The sequence below is a fragment of the Dreissena polymorpha genome, chromosome 12 (genome assembly GCF_020536995.1).
Source record: "Dreissena polymorpha isolate Duluth1 chromosome 12, UMN_Dpol_1.0, whole genome shotgun sequence".
Classification (NCBI taxonomy): Eukaryota; Metazoa; Mollusca; class Bivalvia; order Myida; family Dreissenidae; genus Dreissena; species Dreissena polymorpha.
In genome coordinates this window covers 68,993,283-69,021,057 of record NC_068366.1, presented here as the reverse complement: position 1 = coordinate 69,021,057, position 27,775 = coordinate 68,993,283, and the positions used below count along the sequence as shown (strand labels likewise).

The 27,775-nt window shown below is 34.4% G+C and overlaps 1 protein-coding gene and 1 long non-coding RNA gene across 2 annotated transcripts; both read right to left on the bottom strand.

The window, feature by feature from the left end:
- Positions 1-17,586: 17,586 nt before the first annotated feature.
- On the bottom strand, positions 17,587-18,353 carry LOC127854204 (uncharacterized). The gene is made up of 2 exons (XR_008036961.1): positions 18,176-18,353; positions 17,587-18,037 (listed from the first exon to the last, which is right to left on the bottom strand). It is a non-coding gene; the product is annotated as an uncharacterized LOC127854204 (long non-coding RNA).
- Positions 18,354-24,207: 5,854 nt separating this feature from the next.
- Positions 24,208-25,264, bottom strand: LOC127854199 (complement C1q tumor necrosis factor-related protein 3-like). The gene is made up of 2 exons (XM_052389236.1): positions 24,819-25,264; positions 24,208-24,681 (listed from the first exon to the last, which is right to left on the bottom strand). Exons 1-2 carry the CDS (start codon positions 25,192-25,194, stop codon positions 24,272-24,274), a joined length of 786 nt encoding a protein of 261 aa, XP_052245196.1. The 5' UTR covers positions 25,195-25,264; the 3' UTR covers positions 24,208-24,271.
- Positions 25,265-27,775: the final 2,511 nt, after the last annotated feature.

Sequence of the window (27,775 nt, the reverse complement as noted above, 5' to 3'; positions counted from 1 at the left end):
ATGATGACGGCAATAAGGAAAGCTGTTTACTTTGTATACTATACCAAAATATATAAACAATGATCAAAATTACGTTTATAATAAGTATGTTTTTTATTTGATAAATAAAGTGCGTCTAACATATTTTAGTGCTTCGAAAGTTCAATACCAGAACGCCCCAACTGTTGTTTTCATTTTAACGGTCGTTAGTAATAATGTTATTTTATTTTCGTATGCTTCGCATGATTTCGTATTAAATGAGGATGTTTCGCTTATCTAGGCTTACATAATTAATACTTTCGAAGTATAATATTTCGAAGTATAGATTTTCCTTCTCCCTTCTAATTTAACCTTTCATCTCCCCACATCCATTTATTCTTTATCAAATTATTATAGCATCGTCTCAAACATATTTTTTCTGGTAACTATATTAAACATATACAGATGAATGTTAAAGAAAGTACTGCTATTCATGTGATTAAATGCCTAATTACTTGTAAATTATTTATTAATTTCTATTCGAAAACGATACGAAACACAAAATATTACTTGCGGCATTAAAGTTTTCTTAATTTATATAAACGATATGTTGATTGCTGATATTATTATTTATTTGCTCCTTGTATGTGCGTAAAAATATAAAATACAAATACAAAAGTATTTACCATGGTAAAATAGTCAGTGAGGTAAATGAATAATTATAAGTCAAAGCAGATAAAAACGAATTTTCGTTTTAAATAATATAATTATTGTTATAAACATTACACTTATTATCATCCCTATAAGGTGATAAATTTCATTGTATTTTGCATATTTGTCATCAATATTTGTTGACAAAAATGTTAAATGTATTTTGTATACTTTCTTTAGAGTAAGCCCTTTTTAACATCGCTCTAGCGCAAAGTAATTCACGGTTAATATATGCTCATATATTTGTTCGTCCTGTATTAAAAGTTGAAGCACTTAAATATATTATAAACAGCAAAACATATGCATAGTTATTGCATGTCTGAAAACTGTATATGACAACAAAATGCATAGACTTAAACATTTCTAAACTGGTAATACCCGTTTATATCCATTATTTGTGTGTCTTTAGTTTTTCTATTTCTCCAATATGATACAATAAGCTTGGTTATTCAGTTACATATTAAGTGCCTGGTCTAGTATCAATGTAGTTTACATGTATTTCAACACGGCTCCTGTTTTATCATTAGTCACTGATCCCAATTTTTTATTTTATAATATGAATATTTTAGCTTTTGGAGAACATTATGCATTATGATACTTTTTATTTGCTTTTTGCATTGTCAAAATTTATTTTGTGAACTTTAGAAGCCACATGTTTTGCAAAATCTCCTTAAGACTTTGTCAAAAAATGTGTCCTTATGATATATCAACTGAGTTTGAAATTGGAATAATATGTCACTAGGTTAAATCACAGAAAACTATTGTGAACACTCTAGAGGCCACATTTATTTCCAAAAAAAGTCGCCATCCCAATGATATCTTTGCCGAGTGCGAAGTTGGATGATATGAGGTTCAAACATTAGGTTATTAAGTCAAATTAAAGAATAAAAATGAAAAATATAGACACAATATGTTTTCCCAATCTACATGACTTAAGATCGGAACATGTGTCACACAATATCTCGACCGAGTTCGTTATTGTGTCAACTGGTCAACATTTAGGTTACTTGGTCAAATTAAAAAAAGCTTGTGAACACTAGAGACAAACATTTATTGCAGAATCTTATTATTAATCTCATTATAAAAACATTAGTTACCATTGTTTCTTGACAAGTCGTGCGAGTTCAAAAGCTAGGTCACTGGGTCAATTTTAAATAAAAGTTGTGAACACTCTGTAGACCACATTTATTGTCCAGTACCGTTTTACAATGATCAAAACATTTATCCCAATAATAATATCTCTCCAAAACAGGGTCGTATGGGAGCAAAAACTAGGTCATAAGGTCGAATTTATTAAAAGTCACATTTGCAAGATAAAGTGCCCGTCCATATCCACCATGAGACAGGAGAAGTGTTCCTTAAGTGCTATAGTAATATAGTTTGAACATTCCAGTTTTCAAAAAGCTTTTCTTTCAATACATAAACATAGCGTTTTTTTCAGAGTTTTTAGGGCAGGTATTTGTTTACTCCCTGATTTCCAATAGGATTCTTGTATAACTGCAAACTCTAACCAATTTTTAATAATCTAAATCATATACTTATTCCGTTAGTCATGCATTGAGCAACGTCACATAACTGGTTGATAAAATTTCGTTTCCTTTAATAATTTTTAGAAAATGAGATAATATAACATACCTTATAAATACTCTTCAAATGGAGTGTGGCAACGCAACAATTATTCGCTCGGATAATAGTAAAAATTGAAAAAGGAAGGAATGGATGATTGTAAAAAGCGACAAATGACAAAGTCGATAATCACTTGCATATAACTGATTATGAACGCGTTGTTGGATATCTTACATTTTCGCGCGTAATCGGGTACTGAACAATTGAGATGTAACCTCATGAATGCAAAATTTCGCTAAACTGACATCCTTCGATCGATTGAGAAAGATAACGTATTCATGAAGATTCAGACAATGCCTGGATGATAATAACATGCACTGGTTAACATATTAATGTATTTGTAAATCTTGTTTCAAAGCTGTTATAAAAGTACGTAAAACAAATACTTGAACTTGTCTGCATAACTTCAGACTTTGTGTAGCAGACGCGTAAGGAAAACGCTCTTAACACAGATTGACTTACACTATTCGTGTTGCGAAAAATGAAAAAAAAAAGATAATTATGTGGAAAATCGCTTCTTTTAATCAAAGCGCTGAAGGCACTGTAGGTGTTCGCTGTTGTAAAATGTCGTCCTGGATTAGCTTGTGCGCATTGCACAGGCTAATCAGTATGCACAGGCTAATCTTATTTGACATGCATTAAGCCCCTTTTTCCCTGAAAGCAGCCAATATGTACAGATTTCAATGATAAACACTAGACTGGCCAATCTCGTCTTACAAGCTGTTAAACACTATTGGTCATATAAACCCTCTGCAGTGTACCAGTGGTGAACTATAAACAGGCAAATGTGGTGGTTATCTTTCTTAGCAGACGCTCTATATAGCATTTGTCGTCTGCTGCAACAGGCAGTGGTTGTCTTTCCATACCGTATCTAAGGCTTCTAAGCACATACTGATTTGCAAAATATGGTCTGTAACATTAACGCTCACACTAAAAATTACTTTACTTTGCGTAACGTATTCTGAATTGTCGCGTTACAAATATGAAATAATGAAGCAAAGGCGTACATACTACATAGGTATGTATTAATTGCTTGATTTCGAACAAGAACAATAACACTTCTTTTGCAAAGCAGACTTTTAGTTGTTTTGTTTCGAAGAAGACATAACAGCTAAGTTAAGTCGCAAATGCTTTATGTTTCATACTCGAAATATCCGGAGAACATCGTGTGACATAGCCCGTGGATACGGTATCCAAAGGAAGTCGTCTGTATCCATACTTCTAAGTAGGCATTCAGCTGAAGGAGCCAAAACTCCTCCGTACTCTTCAGTTTGTTGTATGTGGAAGTTTCGATGTACATGTCGTCAAAATGTCGCCCAATAATCACGATATCTAACTAGGCGACATTGCTCCCTTCTACCAGTAGGGTAACGTGGAACCCGTAAACTCCCTTCGCCGGTGCTGTAAATACCCCGGTGTACTGGTTATAGGCGTTACCGACGTTGGAGATCACTTTATCGAAATGTACGGTTTGATGAACTCAAACCACGTCTAACCTAACAAGATTTGGCGTTGTGAGACACGCAGTAAAGGCAGCAGGGAAAGACCCAAGCTCTTTATAACGTACATTGTAATGAATGAAGCATTGCCAGGTATCAGAACGACAAAGAGTTTGTAATTAGGCGTTACACAGATACATATCATATTCTTTTAGATGTTAACTTTTAGTTCAATGTATTTGAGTAATTTATTCGAATATCTACTAATTTCTTTGTAGAAGTTTAACTGATATTGGATGAGGATATGTTCATGGAAAGAATCTAAGCAGGGCAAATAAGCCCCATCAAAGCTGCATTCCATGCCGGTCTCACCTATAGGGCTGACTTGAACACATGAGGGAAATACTTAAACTTAAGAAACGGAAGTTTATAGTGTTCCCAATATTTAGTGTCCTGTATAGATTTGTTTGAAAAAACCTTTCTGGTCAACTTAAAATGCACAAATAATTTCAATAAAAACCTGGTAATATTAGTGTTACCATTTACACTCGTTATACATATGAATTGTTTGGAAATCAAACTCATTTTACTTATTGCATGCATATAAAGCCATTCAAAGCCGTGTTATCCTATGCATAAATGGATAGGTATGGACTGTAAGCGTACTACATAAAGCTGTAAGCGTACTACATAAAGCCATATTTAATACACATCTGCCTCATTTTATTTCGTGTTGTTAAATTTACGAATTGAAATTGAATTTCTTAGCACAGGTCAAACTATTATTGTGTTTATATTATGTTTGACAAACGAACTTAGGGAAACACTTTATGCAGAAATATTACATGTGCATCAAGACATTAATTCACATATTAGACAGACCTGACGAGTCTTACAAGTTCGGCATGAGAGTCACGCTTTCGAGCTTCAAATCACGCTGCAACGTATAACTGACCATTTCCACGCCCGGTAAACCAACTTATGAACCTGCAATAAGGATACGCAAAAGATGATAAGTTGTACTCCCGGGGTGAATACATTGACAAAGGAAAACTGTCAAAATGTATAATAAGGAGCTGAGTCGTTTTGATTTTTAACAAATATGAACTACTTGGAGACCTTTTCTCGCAAACAGCTCAATGCTCTTCGACCGCACACACATTATTTATAGCAATTCTGAACTTACTATAGATGATTATTTTGAATCCGTCTCGAATTCGCTTTCCTCGTGCTGACATATATATAGACGTGGTAAGCGTTTCGCATTTTCATCGAAATTTTTTCTCCTAACAGTCAAACATTGTATCTATTTTAATATATTACACCATATTAAATTGCCAGCGACATTAGAATCCTCTCCTTTGTAGCTAGTCGTTTTAGAACGACCACAATTCAAACAATTAATATGGATTTATAAGTGGTATTGGGATACATATTTTTTATCCCATTTTCACCGCGACATTGACGGTATAACACGTTGTGGGATATACTTGCTTGTATTCAACACTGTGGAATATACCTGTCGCGTGCACGGACTACTTTTTAAATGACGTCATGCGATATGCGCTAAAATTAGGTCGATATTGTTTGGTTCATTGATCGAATTTTAAGGTCACCCATTAGAAGAAAATGTGCACATTTTGCAGAAAAACATATATCTGACATATTCACCAAAAGAAATGTTGAAATAAAATATGAAATTACACGATTTTTGTTTTGTTATTTTTTTATTTATAACAAAGTCGACAAAACTTAAGCTTCAAAATTATACGACCTTCAACCTTTAAAACTAGTCATATGACATAATTTTTCGCCATCCGTATAATGAATCAGCTGATTGATGGCGTCATAAAATGGCATACTTGTTGCGTCATTTTCCTCATTTTTTTGACGATTTATTATAAACGCGACTTATTTCACATTTTTTCTACATGTACTGTATGTCGACATATCTGAATTGTCAATTGATCACATTTTCCTTATTTCGTGTAATGTGCATTGCTTATAACCAAAGCATATACTTTTGACATTTAACTTAAATATTAAGAATGTACAACAAGCCATACACATATCGCACAGTTCATGAATAATCTGCTATGTTTGCTTTCCTATTTAATTCACGTTAGGCATAGAGCTGTGTAAAGTATAAGATGGTAAAAATAGCACCACACTGGAATTGGGAACGTCCCATTTTGTACACGGGTATTTTCTACTTATTTATCTGTTGTGTACTGGAATGTTTTCCATTCTTTGTGTATTTATATATTAAATTATTTTCTCGTACAATAAGGGCATTTACCATAGATAAATAAAACATTGTGCAAGTTTAAACATAATTATGTTTGTATGCAGAAATCTGCAAATGCAACCGAGTTTACCAACGGCTATTATTAGATAAACTGCTCCGGTTCATTTGAACAGCAGTAATGTAGAGTACATGACGTAGCGTGTGACGAAGAAGAAAGTTTATCGCGTTCATAAACTCATTTGAATAAAGTGATAGAATGGCATAAGGGTCTTTATTTAACTATGCTAAAATAATTATTAAAGACCCTAGATGCAAAATCGTCAATTATTGAGTTAAATGGATTATTAGATGGATTTTAAAGGATAATTAAAGGTAAGATACTAGTTCTTACGTGTTTTGATTTTTGTTTGTACTTTTGTCGTTCCCTGTTCTCGGGGAAATGATTTTAACATGGGCGCCATTGATGCATCGGATCACACACGGCATACCCATAACATTTTATAAAAAACACGTTCTGCGCGTCCTTAAATTCGTCCGAAGTCGGAAAACGTATTGCCCTGTATATTTTGTCAAATAAAGTGTCAGTCGCTGCAATTGTCTGTTTACTCGTCAAAATTGTCAAGGTCTTCGATAGCTAAAGAAACTTCAGCGTACAGTTTATTTAGTATTGAAAGACCTGTACAAAGTCGCGCCAGTCAAAAATCATAAAAAGCGACATAAAGTTATGGTAGCCAGAACTAGGTCGTCGATGGTGTACATGTATGTTGACATCGACAGCATTTTGTCAGGAGCAATCGCCGCCATATTGGATTTGATCATTTTCTTTCGAAAATAAAATGAATTATAGTAAAGTAAAATCTTCTTTTCGCGGTCGTAATGTGTTAAAATTCGCATACTGCGTAAAATTGAATGTAGGCATATGGTGATATTTTTTACTTGTTTTACAGTTTGTGTGTGAATTTTTTAAAGACTATTTTGCGTACCAGAACAAATACATGTATATCACTACGCATGGTTACATTTGTTAGATTTTAAGCGCTTTTATGACTGAATTAAAATTATTGTTAAGGTTATTAGATCTATTTATGTTAAATGTCACGTTGAAAAAATCAAATGGGATAAATAGAATACTAGGATTAGCGTTGAATACAGAGAAGTTTATGTTGCTCGGCTCGAACACCGAAAGCGCTCGCCAAGGCTCGCGCTTCCGGCGTTCTAAGCCTCGCAACATAAACTTCTCTGTATTCAACGCTAACCTAGTATTCTCTATGTATTTATAGTCAGTATATCTCTCGTTCGTGGTGGGGAGGGGTTGCTAGAGTTGTTATATTGATATGCAGCAATGACGGCTATTAAGTATATCCAGATATTATGATACTATCTCTGATAGTGACACCATCAATACTACTGCTGGAGTTATGATTTGATGATTTGATATGTCATTCAAACATGAATGTACATCACACAAAGTCGAGGCTTCATTTTTTTGTCGTAGCTGTTCAACCCAGCTTTCCTCCACAGCTGATATTTGTAAGTGTCCTATGACATTTGAATACAATTTCCCGCCTGTGAGCCAGTAAATGTTTGTTATGAAAAAGTTGAAATCTTCAAACATCTGTCAGATTTACAATAAAAGGTAATTCAAGAGAACTTCTATTATTTGGAAGTATAGTGAATGAAAAGGGATTCTACTGTGCGTTTTGCAACGATGATAACTGCGTATTCAGCATGAGGCAAATTGTTCTCCAATAAAACAGCTTGAGTGATGGAACATTTTCTTACTCAACTATCGACATAAATGTAGTTTGTGTGTGCCTCTTTATATTTAGAAGAGTGTCAGCGCCAGAGCGTTTGTACTTAAAGGCTACTACGGTGCGTTTTGCAACGATGTTAACAGCTTGTTCAGCATGTACAAAATGTATCTCCAATGTAAAGGCTCGAGGGATGGAACAGTTTCTTACTCAACTCTCGACATAAATACAGTGAGTGTGCCCCTTTATATTCAAAAGATTGTCAGCGCTAAAGCGTTTGTACTTAAATACTATGTTCTCATATTTAGTGATTGACATGACGCCGCCTGTCAATCAAATCCTTATCTAAGAATTGATCTACCAATCAGCGATCGATTAATCGGGCGCGCGAGTTAGCAACGAACTGTCCGCCATTACCTAGACAAGCTATGTCTAGGTTCACTTTTATTTCAACGAGTTTCTTTTGTTTTCCACTTTAAAAAACGTATATTAAAATGGTAAAACGGTGTCAATGGGGATTATGTAACTCGGAAAATCGATATCCTGTCAGATCAGTTGGTGGCATTGAATTTATATCGTTTCCAAAGCCGAAAAGAGATCTTGAGAAGTGTAAAAAATGGATGAATGCAAGCGGTCGTCCCCACGAACAACTGAACGTCAACACTGTCAAAGACAATTGCAATATCTTATTATCGAATATACTAGCAGATTTAAATAGTTTATGTTATCGATCTGATCATGACATAATAGTTCATGTTTTTAATAGTTTTGTCAGTTACTAGGTGATTAATAGATGCAAGGTTCATCTGCATTACTTTAAGAGAAGTAAAACCCAGCATGAAGCCTAATTCATGCTGTTTTATTACTCTGATAGTAATGCACTTTATTGTCATTATACATGTTATTTGAAGGTGACACGTGATATCTTATCTTAATAACGGTATCTACACATGTGCAGACATGTGGTGTCACCAATGAACGCTTTTAATCCACGCTTGGAGATCGAATGCCTAGTTCTCATTTTTTCCAACGAGTTTCGTTTATTTTGTTATATAAAACGGAAATGAAAAATCGAAAAACGGTGCAAATAGGGATTATGTAACTCTGACATTCGGTATCCAAAAAGATTTCCAACGCGGACATGCGGTCTTGAAAAGAGCGAATGGAAGTTTCTAATGTGAAGAATTACCGAGATCCCCCGTATAGAACATTAATTTATTTCAAAAACTGAAAATGTCATATAAGCAATAACTAAGCATTATTAAGTATGAATTATATCACGTGTGCATGTAAAATAATAGAGAATATTGGTACCCACTTTGCGTTACTTAACGAAATCCCCGTTATTAATCGAGTTTTTGTGTGTGTCAGAAACAATTGAAAAAAACCATTTTATGTTACTATTTTAATAAAAACGTATCGATAAATGCCATTGTATTAGAGTTATTATTACTGATATAACCAATAAATGCGGGTACTGGGGAGAAGTCTGTACCTGCGCGTGCGTCTGATACTGGTAGTATTATTAAGTAGCCTGACTGAATTGTCCTTCATACAACGCTAATTTATATCAGACAATGACCAAACTGATTGTGTTGTGCACTTTCAATTATAGTGATTGATAAATGTCAAATAAGCAATGTTTTAATATTATTAATATCACTTTTATACGTAATAACATGTGGGATTTAGGTACCCACTCGGTGTCAGAAAGCGCGTGAAACTTCACCGAAATCCCAGTTATAAAGCGATATTTCGTGTCAAATACACGAGAGAAAATGTTTCGTTAATATTTTCGTAAATAACATCGGTAAATACCGGTGTATAAGTGTTAATTTATTGCTAATAACACCATTACACGTAGTTACAGGTTCGATTTCGGTGAGCGAGCAAGCGTTTGAGAGCGTGTTTAATGTACCGAAAAAAAACATATAAATAGCTGATGTTCTCTATAAACGTATTTTTTTTTGCATTTGCATAATAACTAAATGACACAACCCCCTTTTACAAGTGTTATATGGTGTGAAAAAGTCCATAAAAATCATCCGGAATATCGCGTAAATCTATATGCAATCTATAGGCAAAGAAGCCATTTTGGTGTTAGCTTGTCTAGGGATGCTACCCGCTGAGCCACGTGATTAAGTGGGCGGAGCGATCATCGTCCAGGCGTCATGTCAATGACTACCATATTGCAATATGTGCGCTTGTATCTTTTAGATCATATAAATAGTGTTGTCTCCTATCCTGATATTCGTTTTGCCCAAACTATTTTAAATTGTTTTAAAAATTTACCGTTGAATATATAAAAGAACTAAGCTTTAAAAAGCCGTCGTTCTATCAGAAGAATTGTTAGGAAAAGTAACCTCACTTTAATTAATTGCTTTCCATCCCGCAAAGTATCGAGGTCAGTTAGCGGTCAGGTCGCGAATCGCTGTATCAACGCTGTATAAAATTTATGCTATCGCGTTAACTAGGTGAACTTGACTTTAGTTGAATAGGAAAATCTTAAATGAAGATATTCGGCGATATTATTAATGTATGTCAATAATAGATTTATAATGCGTTTTCAACAAATCCAGGATAAATACTATTTTGGATTATTTTAATAAGAACTATTCCACCATATTCATCAATTTATTAAGCATTAGCGCGATGATTTATGATTCTATTTATAATTGTATAACAAAACAGTGTGCGGCAAAACGCTTTAACAGGTCTGTTCAAAGAACTCGCGTATAATATTGTAAATGTGTTCGGATGATTTGCATGTGGCCAGTTGACTAATATGTTTTCATTTCATTTCCATTCTTCAGTTGTACTTCTATTCTATAACTGTAGATATATGATCAATAATATATATTGATGCGAAATAAGCAACGAAATCTAAAGCAACACCTCGGATTTATTTGCTTGTAATGCAGCAAAGTCATTCGCTATGTTTGATCTCATTAATATAACTCTATCTTTCAACAACACCAACCACAATCGAGGCCGTATATCTTTTTTTTAAAGATATTTCTTGTTTACTATATAGCATGGTTGGTTTCAGAGCTTTTACATCAACATAAAAAGGGACAGACAGTATCATGTTCCCAAAGTGATCAAAGCAGAGGAAGGATGAGAAAGAAGACATTCGAGCTTCAAGCAATTGTCACTGTAGAAAAACAAAACAAATTAATCTCATGTATTTCTCCCAGGTTACTGATGTGTTTATCCTTTGTCTGGCATGTGTAAACATTCTTTATTTGACATATTCTAAACCAGTGGGTCGTATTAATGGACCTGCAAAGGAATGATCCTATTGTGGATTTATGCAAACGGTAAATAAGCCGTTCTGGTTGTCCACTGCTAAAGCACGTTAATAAGGCAAAAATTGCTTTGTGAAAACAAGTGTATTGTTTTTTTCAATTGAATTGACATCTCCTCAACACAAAAGTGTTTATGGGTTAGTCGAGTGATATGGGGCCGCTCATGGCCTTTTGGTTGTTGTGAGTTAGAAATCAGACCGTCCTCGTCATTGACAGTGTGTGTATTCTAGGACATTGTTGTTGAGAAAAGCAGTAAGTAATTAATGTAGACGCCATTCTTTTTTACTTGACGCCGATTGTAATAGTATGCAACAATATTTACTGATAAGATTACTGAAAGTTGATCGATCTTTAAATGTTAAAAATTATATTATTGTTTTAATGAATGACGAATGTGACGGTTTAAAGGGCCCCTTTCACGTTTTGGTTAATTGACAATATTGAAAAAGATATTGTTTCAGATTAACACATTTTCGTTGTAGTTATTATATTTTCGAGGAAACAGTTATACTGACCATTTACCATGCTCTAAACTATCCATTTTATGCATCTTGTGACGATTTAAAAACCAGACAATTATAAAGCTGTACAAACGCGAAATTATTGAATAATTTGGAGAGTAAAATCATTTAATAACAAACTTCAATACATGCCAAAGTATGTGAAAAGGTCCGTTTAAAAGTTAATTATGTTAATGGCAACAATGTATAAGCCCGGTATGCATGTCTTAATTCTCTCTTGAGAGCGACGGTTTGGGCTACGATGTTTGAGTCGAGTAAGAATTATACAACTCGTGTATGTTAACGTCTGAAACACTGTAACTTATGTAAAATGTTACTTAATATATATGCTTTGAGAAAATATCGATCCAAGATTCACCTATCCAACTGAGATACACGGTTAGGTTTGTGTAATTAGGTAACGGATATGTCACCGACTCTTCAAAGGAAATACCAATACAACCATACAGTACGAATTGTTAACTGATTATTTATTCTTTACTCACAACAAAATAATTTTCATAACATTGAAATATTGTCAAATAGTATTGAAACGCGTTTGTATTAAAACAATTTTTTGTACACATTTATTTTAAAAACTACTAGAATGTTATGCGGTTTGGTGTTATCATTTTGTGGATGACTTCGTGGGGTTTAAAGTTTGTTTCACAAACGAGTTAATCATTATTACGTTCTGATGTAAAAGCCAGATAACATAGCGTGACAGTTCCCGTGAATACGGTATCCAGCCGACGCTGATCGAATCCACACCTTCGACCCTTTATTTAATTGAAGGAGCCACAATTCAGACGTACTTCGGTATTCGTGCATACCAGAAGCGTCTGTGCCCATGCCATCAATGCGTCTGCCGTCAATTACGATCTCGAAGTTTGCAGCCGCATTTGACTCGGTCATCAGCGTAACGTGGAACGCGAAAACACCGTTAATGGGTGCTGTAAACTCTCCGTTGTTTGGATTATACCAACTGCCAACGTTGGTGATGACATGTTCGAATACAACTGTTTGGTTCGTGCGTACATTTTCGCTTGTTGCTGCCTGTTGACAAGCGGTAAAAGCGGTACCGTCAAAGAAATTATCTGAAAAAAGTTTCTTATTTATGCATTATATCAGTGTTTATTGCAATAAATGAATTCATTTGACATACAAGGTTGCGTACGGTGTTCATTGCTTTAATATTAGCGTAATCACGTTGCGAGATTGCAAGGTAATCATGCGAGATCACGAATATATTATCATACATCGCACGTAAAACTAGTGCACATGTATCGTGTTTTTACGTTATCGCAAATATATCGATATTGACAAGTCATATAATTAAATATAAATTGTCAACTTGTGTTTGTTTGAACGCATTTAATTCAATGATAGTAATATCAGTTCAACGAACGAATATCATGGATTCCATTTCGGATAATGTTAACAGAATTTCAACCTTCAATCTGTAAGTGGCTAAAATTCAGTAAGTATATCGATAAAAAGTTAAATACCTCTTTTACGGAATGATTGTTTTAAAGTCACCGGAAACATATCTGCGTGTCCCTTTTTTGTTTTGATTGTTTTCGTCTGTTGATGGTCATGTTTGTTTGACTTTTGCAGTGCTTGTATTATGGCTTTGTCTTGTGTTCGTTCCCTTTCAAGCTGTACTATTTTGGCATCAAGCTGCGCTATTTTGGAATCAAGTTCTGCTAATTTCCTGACGACATCCACTTCTGATGATTGACTGGATTCTGCTAATAAAACTATTAATATAAATCCAATGTGTAGCCTCATGTTTAGACACGAATGTTTGCTCTTATCAAAACAGCGCCGAACTGATTTTAACATGTACTCATATACAGATAAAAGTGGTAGGTCGCTACAAGTTGCTACTAAAAGACCAAAGGAGATTTAAAGGTGGTGTACGTGGATTTCTGAGATGTCGAAACTAGAAATGTTCATACTGATACACCGATAAACGAGGCCCAATCTGCTGAACTAGACAGTCGGTTTATTCATTACGCAAGCAGTAATAATAAAGAGTGGATGACTTCCATCGCAGCCTTCGTACCTTCATACAAAAATGAAAATAAAAACCAATATTTGATTTCAATTGTTCAATCAAGATTAGTTATCAAGGAATGCAATATACAGTAATGTTCTGAATACTTCTTCACACATACTTTAAGAATTCGATTTAACTCTAAAGGAAGCTCGATTACCAAGCGATGTGCCATTAACAAAGTGTTTTTGCTTCACTAGTTGTTGTCAGAGTCAGAGTAAGATTTTTAGATACAAATTGTATGCATTATTAACATGATAATGCAATTAATTTCGAGCTTTCAATTGGAATTTATCGGAAGCTTCATAAACAAAAATCGATCCGCACATTACTAAGACATTGGTTTTCAGTAATGGATCATTGAGATACGTGTATTGGAATTTGACTATTTATGAAATAAGTATGTAACGCACATTCCATCTAAAACTAATTTTACAGGAAGTTGAATTTCTCTGGTTTTCTGCTTGCATTTCTCATTTGTTTCAACATATTTCCATCAGTTCAATAATGTATTTGTTTAAAATATGCTATCAAATGTGATTTGTTAAACAGTCTTTAAAATACCAGATTCCACTGGCATTGTTTTTAAAAATAAAACTTCTAGGAACTAGGAACTAGTTGACAGTGTTGCAAAATGACAATTAAAAAGAAAGTGTCATAGATTCAAAAAATAATTGTATGTATTAAAACAGGTAAAATAACACTCGTGCGTCTGTTATGTATATACGTGTAAACAACATGAAATCTAAAATAGCACGTTGTGGAAAATTATTAGGGGTATTATCAAAATATTAAAAGATTTTAAAAATGAAATATTAAATTTTTTTTATATTTATTTTACACATTTCATAACATTTGGATGAAAATTTGTGAACAAATGCTCATTCCAAAGAAAGAGCTTTGAACAGAAATATGAACAAGCATTGTTTGTATTTATAATTTGTCATATTTTCCTTAAGTAGGTAGTATCACGCAAATGCCAAAAAATGTTTTATTATACGTTACTATTTTAAGAAAGTATGTCTTTTCGATAGCAGATTATGATAAAAAAAACATCTGTTAATATGTATTGTTGTGTATTGCTTACAGTAAAAAATTCCCTCGTGAAAAAATGCTCATAATAGGTTTTTATTGCAGATACTCAAGTTTTAATGTTATCGCAACTTATAATAAGTAAACTTGGAAACTTAAAAGCAAATGATGAAAATATCGATTTGTTCATCGATAAACGTTAATTGAAATCGATAAATTTAGAGAGCAGTTGCAACGCTAATCATTGATAATTTGTGAATACGTGTGGCATGAACATAGAGTTTAAAATATGCAAAATGATCTCTTAGCGATGTAGCGGTAGTGTTAGCATTTACTCCAGGTTGAAATCATGGCGATTTCAAACATTTAATATTATTTTATATCTTAATGGTTTATGAGTTTTGCACTTTTAAAAAATATTATTGTTTCGTTAGTCAAAATATTTTATTACATTTTCCAAAAATACAAAAATCGTTGAAGCCCTTTAAAGTATTTAATAGTGGTATGTGCAACGTAGTCACATGCCTATACATATATTCGCGCAGAGGAAAAGAAATGTCAGATACAAGCTGGAGGGCGGATGTGGTAAGCGGTTCTTCGTTGACTGTCGATTCTTATATTGGAAGATTCCAAATTATATTTGTTTAATAATAATAAATAATATATATAATATTGAAAAGAATAAACCCACGTATTAAGTATTATACTATTGTGATGTATGTATTTGGTAAAATCGAAGATAAAGCTAGTTGTATGAAATCACAAATTACACCACCGTATCACGGATGATGATTTGTTCTTAAATTACCCATACATAGAACATCTTTCGTTTAACCATTGAGACAAAGACACGAAAGGGCGTCTCATTTACGAAAAGTGGTTGACTTGTCAGTCATATATATCCCATTATGGTACAAGGTTAATTAAGATAAATAATCACGTTTTAAATGATAAATAATTAGAACGTCTCAACATGTTTAAGTGCCATTGAAATTAGACTGAGATGTGGTGCAGTGGTAAAGAGCGGTGCTACCATGCAGACGTTCGTGGTTCGAAGCGACCCTCGCTTAAGTATTTTTTTTACGATAACGTATTATCATTAACAAAATTATATATATTCAGTGCAGGCCTGATGATTTCAGTATGCAAAACGTAATTATTTTTATACCCAAGCTACATCCGTGTCTAACAAATGGGAGGCCCAATACAAATTCGGTTTTGAGAACCATACACTTCAGATTTTGATGTTCTGAAAACGTCCTGAGATGCTTACGATATGTTGTGTTTGAGGTTTGTTGTGCCCAGTCTAATTTCATTGTATTGTTTATGATATGTTTACATGTGATAAGAATATGCCAGGTCATATATAGAGCGAATTCGGTGAGATAAGGTTGTAACTTTGACACAAAACTGTGTTACCTTCAAACAACTTTACGTATCATAAAGATCGTCAAAAATCGGTTAATTCCGTATGTATTCGTTATGTGTCCGTTGCATACGTCATATTTACGTTGCAGACACGTGACTTTACAAACGGTCAATCAGAATTGCACACGTTACAGTCAAATTCTATATTTTGTTAGTAAATTGTCAGTCTTACGCTCACAGCCAGATAGAAGAGGTCGTTATTTCTTGCTGTCGCTTGTGGGGCCCGTTGCGGGCCTTCGCTTTTATCTTTAATTATAACGTTGTGTAGATTTTATTATGCAGAAATAAAACGCACAGACATCTGAAATGGACTTTGTCAACGTTTATGGTTCTCCACAGACAAAGCGACAGGTCAACAACTAGATCACCACATACATTTTGAATAATTGATTCCCCGTAAAATCTGGTGATCATTTTAGGGCCATCATGGCAATCTTGTCTATGAAAGGTGATTTTGATGCGAGTGTTTGTGTGTGGATCAACATGTAATCGGTGGCTGTAATGGTTAAATTCGAACACGAAACCCTGGCGAACATTTATGGCAACACCCATGCATGCGGTCGCCCGCCCTCGATGCCCATACTGCAATTGTGAACCCACATTGAATTGAAACAGCCAGAATGTGAGACGCGTCTACATATATGTTATCAGAAGACTTGACCTCGGCTAAGATGTGCAAGTAGGCGTCTGTGTAGGTTCCGCCTTTAGCGTCTTATGCTATGATTTATGTGAGGGTTGAACGCGTAGCCAACTTCGGTAATGATCAGGAGGAACAATGCAGATTAGTGAGTCGCATTAAACAGTTAGAATTGAAAAAAAAATAGAAGTGCATTTTTGTGCGTGCATACTTATGTATAAAACTGTATTGACTCAAGTTTTAATATGAAGAGGTTATTTTGTTTACAGTCATCAAATTTTAATTGAGTGAATTATACAATATAATAATATATAACATATATTAGAGAATAAGTTAAACATATGAATGAAGTGAGTTTACAAAACATGCTACAAGAGTGACATTGTGGCAAAATAACAACAATAAAACACACAAAACAAAAAGCTAAGCTCGAACCTGAAACATATTCGGTTTAAACTTCTACATTGAAGCAGTGCAATATCAAAGTGTAAGGTAACTGTTATGCCGCTATTTATAAGTATCACCTAAAAATGACTAAAGCGTTTTATTCATGTCGTCGTTTTAGTTAAGGATGATATCAAACTAAAGGAGAATATTAACGAGTGCAGGGTTGATCTGCTAAATAATTATAATGGTTATATTATATGAAAGGCAATTCATGCCTGGGGAAGTATTTGTGACAATCTCTACGAATGCGCATATAGAATGAGCATGATACTGAATAAAAGTATGCACATAATGGAAGTTTTATTTTTTAATATCGTACTTAGAACTATTGTGCAACAGCTAGACTGCTAAGCAACATTATATTATTTAATAATACATAAGCTCTTCTTAAATTAGGGTCGTCGTTTGGATGGATTAGAATTGATCAAACACAACTACGGACTAATTTTATTGAATTTATTTATTAACAACTTGGTTGTTATTAAACTTCGAACACGAAAAAACCCTGAAAACATTGTGTGACAGCCGCTGTGCATTGTTTCACCACCTTGCTCCGTTAGTAACCATACTTGCGATCCTGCGTTTAGATTTAGGAGCCAGAATTCGCCCGTAGTTCGTAGTTCGTTTGTTAATGTAGCGTACACGTACATATCGTCAATCATTTGGCCGTCCTTTACTATCTAGAAGTATGCATCTGTGTTTCGCTCAGTCATCAGCGTTGCGTGGAATGCATAGACGCCATTAACAGGTTGCGGTGAATTCGCCGTTGTGAGGATTGTATGCATTGCCAACGTTGGTGATAACATGTTCGAAGACTATTGTTTGGTAGACGCCCAGCTGGGGATGTGGTGTCATTAAACAAGCAGTAAATGCAGTTGGTGCGAAACCCGGCACTGTAAGAAATCAATATGCTTTTCAGTATTAATTCACGTTTGACTTAATTGCTTAAAACGTATTTAAATACGATAAAACAGCTTACTCTAAGTAGTTATCTATCAAACCCCAGTCAACTATGTACAATTAAAATGTACCTCTGGTTTGGGATAATTTTATGTAACCCGGCTGAAGGTGCTTTCCAGTCTCCGTTAGTCTTTGAAACTGTTCCAACTTCTTTATTTGAAGCTTAAATGTTTGAATTATTTCTTTGTCTTCATATCTTTCTATTTCAATTTGTGTTATCTTTTGTTTTAACGTTTGTATTATTTCTTTGTTGAGCGAACCGTTTGAACCACTGCAACGGAAATTACCAGAAGCATACGCATCTTCATGTTAAATATTTGATTTTGTCTGAAACAATGCTTGACTGAATGATGTTATACGAAATATTGAGGTTTGTTTATTTGTATTCAGTCAAGATAAAAAATTAGATCTTGCCATGTATGTAAATTTTGTCAAAGAACTGGCACGTATCTACCGTAAGCTCAGGTGGCACGTGCTACCCCCCACCCCCCTCCAGCTGACCCTAAAGCGTATACACTTTATATGCCTTACGATTTAATAGTACAAGTTTAGATCCCACAAATGTGTATGACCCTAGTCTGATCTGTGTAGCTCACCCAAGACCAAGACCACTGCCGTAAGGTACCGCTATCAAGTCCAGCTGATCCCAATTTGCATACGCGGAGATGATTTTTACCCGTTTAAGAACGCTATCAGTGCGCAATCACGGCATGATGCTGCAGAATTTAGGACATTTTATTATCTTGATTACCAATTGTTCACGCATGTTTAAATGTTTAATGCATGTTTTACATTGATCACGATGAGCTTTAAAATGCTTACGTGAATACAATATTTGTTCTGTTCTGTAACGCGGATTTAAAACACCGCTTTGGGAACCCACGTACGTACCACTTCCCTTTTTACATGCGATCAGTCGATGCTTTATTTTGTTGACAAACTTTTATTTGGAAAAATATAGTTAAGATAATAAAACTTTTTATTGACCCCGTTTCATTTTTGCTACACTAAAAGGAAGTAAAACTTAAATTGATTAATGTGATATACAGTCCACTCTCGTTATCTCGAAGTCGGCGGGAACAAGAAAAAATATCGAGAACGAGAGTTCGAGATATCCGATTATGCGTTTTCAACGAAAAAATGAGACGAAAATTTACCTTGTTTTTAACATCTAAATACCTGCTTAGAGGTCTAACTAAAGCCGTCACCGTGTGGCATAATACTCTTTACCTGATATATACGCGTTTTTACGAGGCACGATCAATTTTGCTATTTAAATGCTTAAAATGACGTTTTACCTATTACAGAATTGCATGAACACATGCGGTTATAATTGTTCTATACTGTCGTGTAAACATCCGGTAATGTTGCTATTTAAAGTTATGATGCAATTGACGTCCAATCAAGACGAGGGTTTTCCATCTGAACATGCGTAAATCACGTTCCGGAATACTGAACTGCACATGTATCTTTTGTAGTTTGAAATGCTAATGAAAATGACTGATGGAGTTCAATGATAGAACAACATTATGCAAATTGGCGACGGTTTATATACGCAAAATATAACTCAATGCATTTTGGAATGGTGTTTGTAAAAACAATTAGTCTTTCGGCAAGCTGTGTATTAATTGCAGTAAATTGATGTTAAAGTGACAGGCCTTACTCAAGTGTTAATGGCTAACGACATTTCACACGTGTATCGGGAGCAGCCGGGCAAAGCGGGACGGTGATGAATCAAAGAAAAAATTTCTCACCTTTTGCCGACACTGACACAGTTATTCGCACTTCGAGATAAACCACAGTAAATACATGTAAAATCGGGACTCAGGACAAAATTTTATATCGAGATATCGAATTATTCGACATAACGAAAATCGAGATATGCGATGTTTATTTATATAGATAAAGAAGGAAAAAAGTTGGGACATTGAGCTTACTTCGACATATCGAGAATATCGAGATATCCGATGTCGAGATAACGAGAGTGGACTGTATATAGAAATCGCCTATATTCCTTTAGAGGGATTGTTCCGAGTTTTTAAAACGATACATAAAACATGCTATGCCGTGTATTATCCTCTTAGTGAAAAACAAATCTTGACAAAGAACACTCTTTTCGGGAATAAATCGGAAAATATAAATATGAATACTGCTTACATACCCTTTAAAGTTAGCATTGATGTGTGCAGTGGTAGTGATTCAGAGTCCTGCATATTCTGGGTTCTTAGCATGAGAACCGCAAACATTTTTATCAAACTTCATTTCATTACTATAGCTTTTAACTGTAACAAATTTAACAATTTTGATTATTAAACATGAAATGGCATTTTTAACTGCAATTTGTCAGTCAGGTATATAAATCTTAGTGAAAAAATTCCACAAAGGCTTTTCGAATCATTGTGTATAAATCCTATACACTGGTTGTCGTACGGCGAGCTTTTTTTACATATATTTAGGGAACATTTTTTGCCGAAAGCATGACTATCTTTACAGGCAATATTAATGAATCAATTTTACTGAAACTTCTTCAGAGTGTGTATCGCGACACTACCTAAGCCACGTTTTAATCTTGGTAACTTGCGTTCGAATAGTAGGTCACAGGGTTAAATATTAGAAAAACCTTCTTAATAGCCCAGAGGCCATATCTATGACCCAATCTCGATGACATGTGGTCACAATGTTTATCTTCACAATATTGAATCAAGGTCATGTACGTTAAAAACTAATAATTCTGGTCAAATAAGACAAATCGTTATGAAACCTTATAAGAATGTTTATCTTTACAATGTCGATGCCTTGAATGAATCTGGCCCAAGTTGGGTAAATAACTAGATCAACATTCATGTTCAATAATTGGTACACTGTAACTCGTGAGAGTGCTTAAGGGCCAACATGGCTCTCTTGTCTTTATCCGTTATTTTGATGCCAGTAATGTGTTCGTGGATCAACCTCTACACCACAGTTTCGAACGAGTAAAACACTCGATGCCCTTTGCCGCACTTGCGAACCCACATTGAGTCGAAGATGAAAGAATTTAGCCGTACTTCGCAGTCAATTGGTGTGCGAAAACTTCACGTATATATATATTAAATTTGCATATTTTAAGTAAATAAACTTACCACTTTATGTTCAAATACAATAATTAAGCAACACCATAAGTCTTAAGAATACCTCTCGTATGCGGTGATTGTATGAACCGCGCCTTAATTATTGGTAAAATTACTCTGTGCCTGTCACATTTCTGAAGTACTTATCATTTTCTTTCTTTTTTTCTTTGCGTTATTTTTAAACTTCGAAAACTTTGAAGTCCATGTGTTCATTTTTGCATGTAGCTTTGCCAGACGCTGTATGACGTCAACATCTTCCGATCGGCTATGTTAGTAGAAATATAAATGACTAGAAACCATGTAGTCCCATTTCGTTTGACCTCCGATAAATGGTTCCATTCCATATGTCTACAGATAAAAAGTCGTTATCGAGACATAATTGCGTTTAAAGATGAACTAAATATTAACGGTTATGATAACAGATTTGTAGAATCACGTAAATATCGCTATGTTAAGAAGTAAAACTCCAGCTGCTCCAGCAGTATTGCATTCTTATTATACACAAGTCCGTGGTCCTTTATTCATGGCAAGTGAACAATTGCCAAAACAGTACGGCACAACACGCAGCAACATACACACATATGTGACAACATACACACATAGTAGAATAAAGCTGGGGTCACCGCCTTGGAACGGGCAATGCAAAGCACTGTGGGTTTATACAGGTTTTTGAGCGCTAAACCTCACACTTGGCCCAGCAATATTCATGATACATATAGGTGTAAATAAATTTTAACCTGATAGCATTGCAGCTCAAATTAAACAATAATTAAAAGCAATTAAAACGCATTCAATTAAATCACCATTTAATTACTCAATGGTAGGAAGTAGACCAGAGCAACAGAGTTACATTTTTTTAGGAACGATGACACGAATTTACAAACAAGTGGCATTTGCATCCCTTCTTTTTACAAAAATATTTAAGGATATAGCATCATATAGTTAATATTTAAGATCACCATCGTGCAAATACTAGAAGAACCAGTAATATAAGGTGTAAAAGATCCATATTACATAACTTGGTTGTTTATGTGACTGTAATATACTATGAAAATAAATGTAAAAGTAAATGTAAAAGAACGTAATACCTAACAAGAGTGCCAAACTGTCACAAGATACGCCCGTTTGAAGGTTTTGAACAACTTGATAACTTTACCATTTTAGTGGCCAAATGATATATTTTTGAAAATTAAGCAGCACATATTTGAACTTGACCTAAATATCATCTAGACACAACTTCTGACCAAATTTGGTGAAGATCGGATGAAAACTACTTCAATTAGAGAGCCTCACCATGCTAAATCCTTGAAATGAACTAAGTGACCCCGTGACCTAGTTTTTGACCCCGCATGACCCATATTCGAAGCTGACTTAGATATTGTCTAGATAGAAGTACAGACCAAGTTTGGTGAAGATCAGATGAAAACCACTTCAATTAGAGAGCAGACGCCATGCTAAATCCTTGAAATGCACTAAGTGACCACGTGTGCACTAAGTGACCACGTGACCTAGTTTTTGAGCCGGCATGACCCATATTCAAACTTGACCTAGATATTGTCTAGATACCGATTCTGACCAAGTTTGGTGAAGATCGGATGAAAAATATTCGAATTAGAAAGCGGACACTGCTGTGGACGCCGCCGCCCGCCGCCGGCCCGCCCGCCAAGGGTGAAACTATAATACGTCACGTTTTGAAAAAGAATAACCGTATAGACTGAGGCGATAATTTATCAAAACGAAAATTATTTTTGATAAAAAGCTGCGTGATCTATACACGCGTATATTATTCAAAATAAATAAAAACAAAGCTAAAAAATAAATCGATCGGTAAACGCCCGTCAGAGAGAATGTATCAATAAAGTTGAACGATATAAACCCGATGACCTATATGCATATAGCTGAAACAGTAAAAGTAGATCGGATGACTTAATTCAGAAGCGATGACACGAAGACGTCACCAGTAACGAAATAAAATATTATTGAAGGGGCAGTAGTCTCCTGTAAAGTCAAATATTATTAAAGGGGAAATACTGTAAACCCGAATTACCAATACAACCAGCTGTGTTTATTGAACATTTTATAATCAAAAATATAAAACGGTCATTCCCTTAATAATTTCAAATTTTAAGAGAAGAAAGATATACATGTAGTGAATCGAAAACCAATACTAATTTGTTTTTAAGTTTGGCAGCATCATGTCCTTTTGATAAAATGAGTTAATTAAATTGAAAAGATTTATACAAACATTTGCCTTAAGATATTTACATTTGGGAACACGCTTTAAAATATCTCCACAAAATGATGAATGAGAAATTCCATGCCATTTTAAAGAAACATTATATTTTGAAATTAAATCACAATACTTATAGTGAAATTTAGCGAATTTACGTCGTAGGTTATGATACAAAATCTTGTTTAAGCAAACTTTTCGTTAATATTCAGCCACGATCATTTAAATCTTTAAAACATGAACATGCTCTGGCGTGCCGTACCAACTGCGAAATGTAAATGCCATAGGATGGACCTTTAGAGATGTTACCATCTAGGAAAGGACAATTTACAATTTCAAAGTTAAAGTCGTCTCGTTTGTCGTATAAACTTGTCTGAATCACATTATCATTAACAATTAAATGTAAGTCTATGCAGCATCCGTATTGGATTGACACGATATATTTAAGACTAGTTCTTTAGGGTCGAGTTTGTAAATATATTGTTCAAAGTATGGGTTATCTAAGTTTAGTATGTCTTCAAGTTAAGTGTTCATCCAAAACCTCTAGTTTCATCCAATCGTTACAATTCTTGTCCAGTTTGTTCTGCAGAATTTCTTAAAGTGTATATATGAAACAAAACAGGAACAATGTCAAATTAGGAGTGTTCGCATTTTTTGTGATAACGAATCGGAACCATGATTAAAAAATAAAGGTAGTTATTTTCACTGAAAAAACAACACAATAATACTTAAAGTGTTGTTTTTAATTTAATAACTTAGACAAGTAAATTGTCTACCTTTATTTCAAAGTCAGGATATACGCCGAATATATTGTTTAAAGATATTTCTTGTTACACTTCAAATAGGAAAAAACCAGAGAACATTGTGTGACAGTTTCCGTGCATACGATCTCCTGCCCTCCCTGTTCGTATCCACACTTGCGATCCCGCATTAAGCTGAAGAACCCAGAATTCTCCACCAGTTGTAAGTTCGTTTGTTGAGTGTCCGTCCACGTACATATCGTCAATCAGTTGTCCGTCTTTCACGATCTGGAAGTAGGTCTCCGACTGATAGAAAACCATAAGTGACACGTGGAATGCGTACACACCGCTTATGGGCGCTGTGAATTCGCCGTTGTTAGGATTGTAAGCATTGCCAACATTTGTGATCACCTTTTCAAATATAATTGTTTGGTGGTTTCCAAAATTTGTATCAAATCCCTGAACACAAGCAGTAAAGGCAGATGGGGCAAAGCCTGGCACTGAAAGTGATATTAAATGCGGCTTTTAATATTGCATTACTGAGGATGTCAATATTTAGATGTTAATAGACACTCAATAAAATGTTACTATTTTTATTTCCAGTAAAAATGTTTATAATACGATTAGCTAACTATACCTCTAGTATGGGGTGATTTCACAAAAGAAGACTGCAGATACTTTCCAACCACAGCTTGTCTTTGAAACTGTTCCAACTTCGTTGTCTGAAGTTTTAATATTTTAAATTGTTCTTTGTCTTCATGCTGCTCCTTTTTTAATTGTGATATCTGGAGTTTTAACAGTTTTATTGTTTCTTTGTCTTCGTTTCGTTGCTTTTCAAATTGTGTACCCTGGAGTTTTAACATTTGTATGATTTCTTTTTCTACATGTCGTTCCTTTTCCAACTGTTTGAATCTGGCATCGTAGTATGCTAGTTTCATTTCGACATCATCAAATGTGGCTCGAACTATCAATGTTTGGACAAAAGCAACGACTAATACAATGAGCATGCGCATCTTAATGATCAACAATTTGATTGTGTCAAAACAAAGCTCGACTTAATAATGGTTCTTAAGAACGTTTGCAGCACTTTTTAAATGCAATTTTACTAGATAACATGTTCTAGGTCACGTCACTTATACGTGTGCATAAGAATATCACCACAAATTAACTGTGGCGGGGTTACTAATTTGTTGATTGCAGATATTCAAGCATTTCGTCAAGTGGGTCCTTATCACTAACCGTACATCAAAGCAGTTTATAATATAATATAAATATAATCGTTCATGTTGGAATTGGACAAATGTTTTATTAGTACGGTAATTTACCAACCATAAGCGGAGGGAGATTGTTTTGGCATTGTCGGTCCGGTTTACATTGTGTTTGGAGCTCTAACTCGGAACAGCTTGGGTCGATTTCACTGAAACTTCGTATAGTGTATATTTGGACAAGAGGATAATGCACGTTCAATGTCGTCACAATGCATTTGCAAATAAAGGAGTTATGACCCTTTTTAACATAGAAATAATCACATTTGTGTGTCTGAGCTACATCATGGAAGTGCAATGGCAGATATCATTGAAACTTGGTATGCGTGTAAATTTGGACAAGAGAATGATGTAAATAATTGATCAATAACGGACGTACGGCTCTTTTTGACTTAAAAATACCATTTTATAGGATATTTTTTTCTGTCTTGATCTGCATGTCCAACAACATATGAGCCACAGCTTAGACTTTACCACAGTTGTTCTCAATCATCTGGGACCGAGTCACATGCAAGATCCATAACACTATAGGCAAATTCAAGGGCACACATGGACGTAAAAGTTTACAAATATATATGATAAAATATTCATAATTTAACCATTACTTCATAAAGCGATAAGGGATTCTGAAATAACACATTTTTTTACTTTATCTAGCTGTGTAACAGGTAAGACTCCGGTCTCTTCGGCCAAGGTCAATTGTAGCTTGCAACACGGATAGCTGAATAAGGATCAACATAATGTCAGTGTAAGCTAAACATAGTCTACTTCATTTTGGATTTTTCAATGCAGAGCTTTATTTTAGAACTGGTTTAATATATTTTATTAAACCTATGTTTAAGTGTATCAGTGAATTCTTTTACAAGTACTTGTGCACAAAGATTCGTTTTGCAAGCTTGGAAAAAGCACCTGTCCATATACACAAGTTATTCTACAGCTAAATGATTTTATAGAACTAATACGACTCATAAAGAAAAGATAAAGTGTTTTCCATGGTTATTTTTAGATCCGGTTTATAGCACAGTTATTTTTAGAACATGAACATAGGGACTACTTTTTTGGCCTTTCACCCCTGGTTAAAGGTCAAATGTAGTTAAGACTAGTAGACGATTTTACTTGTTAAAATGTATCATATTTAATTATCATTATATTGACCAAATAAAAAAAGAAAAATGTAGAATTTGTTTTTATTTTATTAAATTGTTGTCAATGACAATAATCATAAGAATAAAATAAATAAATCACTATTACACACAGAAGTACTGTCGTCTGCTTCAAATAAATATTGAGCAAGTGAAAATTCTAAACAGAAGAATAAAAATGTCAGATAATATTGATAATATAACATTTAACATCTGATGGGATGATATTATAAAGGTCGCCATTTGAAATCATAAATGAATCATGTACAGCACATGTGGCAGTGTTACTACACAACGAATGGAACTGGAACAACAAATTAAACAAATATCACGCGAATTACACAGAGCATTGGATTAACTTGCTGTAGAAGTTGAAATTGTTCACATTGAAGACTGTCCCATAAAACTGAGATTGTGTCTGAAGGAGATTCATCGAAGATGAGACGGACACGTGATTCTGTTCCGAGTGGGTGGGGAATGAATGAACATCAATGTTTGGAATATTGACGGGCCGGGGTTCGGGTGTTGGTTTGAAAGCGCTAGACGTGAGAGATGGTGCTGCATCGCGATCATCGTGCTTTTCAAGCCTTGATGGTGATGGTGGAGACGTTACAGTTGCAGTGACTGGATACCGTCGTTTCCCAGACAGGATGTGTGATCCGACCTTCTGTGTGGATTCAGAAATCGCACTGTAATTCAATACAGATTGGATGTTTTTGTGGCCTGTGAAATGCATAATGTCAGTAGGTGCGACGTTTTCGTCCAAGATACAAGATACAAACTTTTATTTCAAGTCGGTTAACAATAAATAACAGTATAACATTAGCTATGTATAGCTATTGACCGACACATATAAATAGTAATATGGTTATGTACAAGGCATAAATAAATACATAAATTTTCATATTTCTTGTTAAAATATCAAAGGCATATTTAGTTTACTAACAAAGCACATAATAATAACTTAGCAACTATAAAATAACTAAGCAACTATATAATAACTTAGCAGCTATATAAAAGATATAAACACATAAAAAGGTAAGCTTGTAATTAAAAACATAATTATTTACTTAAAGGATTTACAATAGTTGTGATGAAAGTATATTTACTTAATAATGATTAAGCTTATTTATAAAAAAGCATATATCACAGTGTGCATGAAACATAAGAAACATGCAACAAGCAGC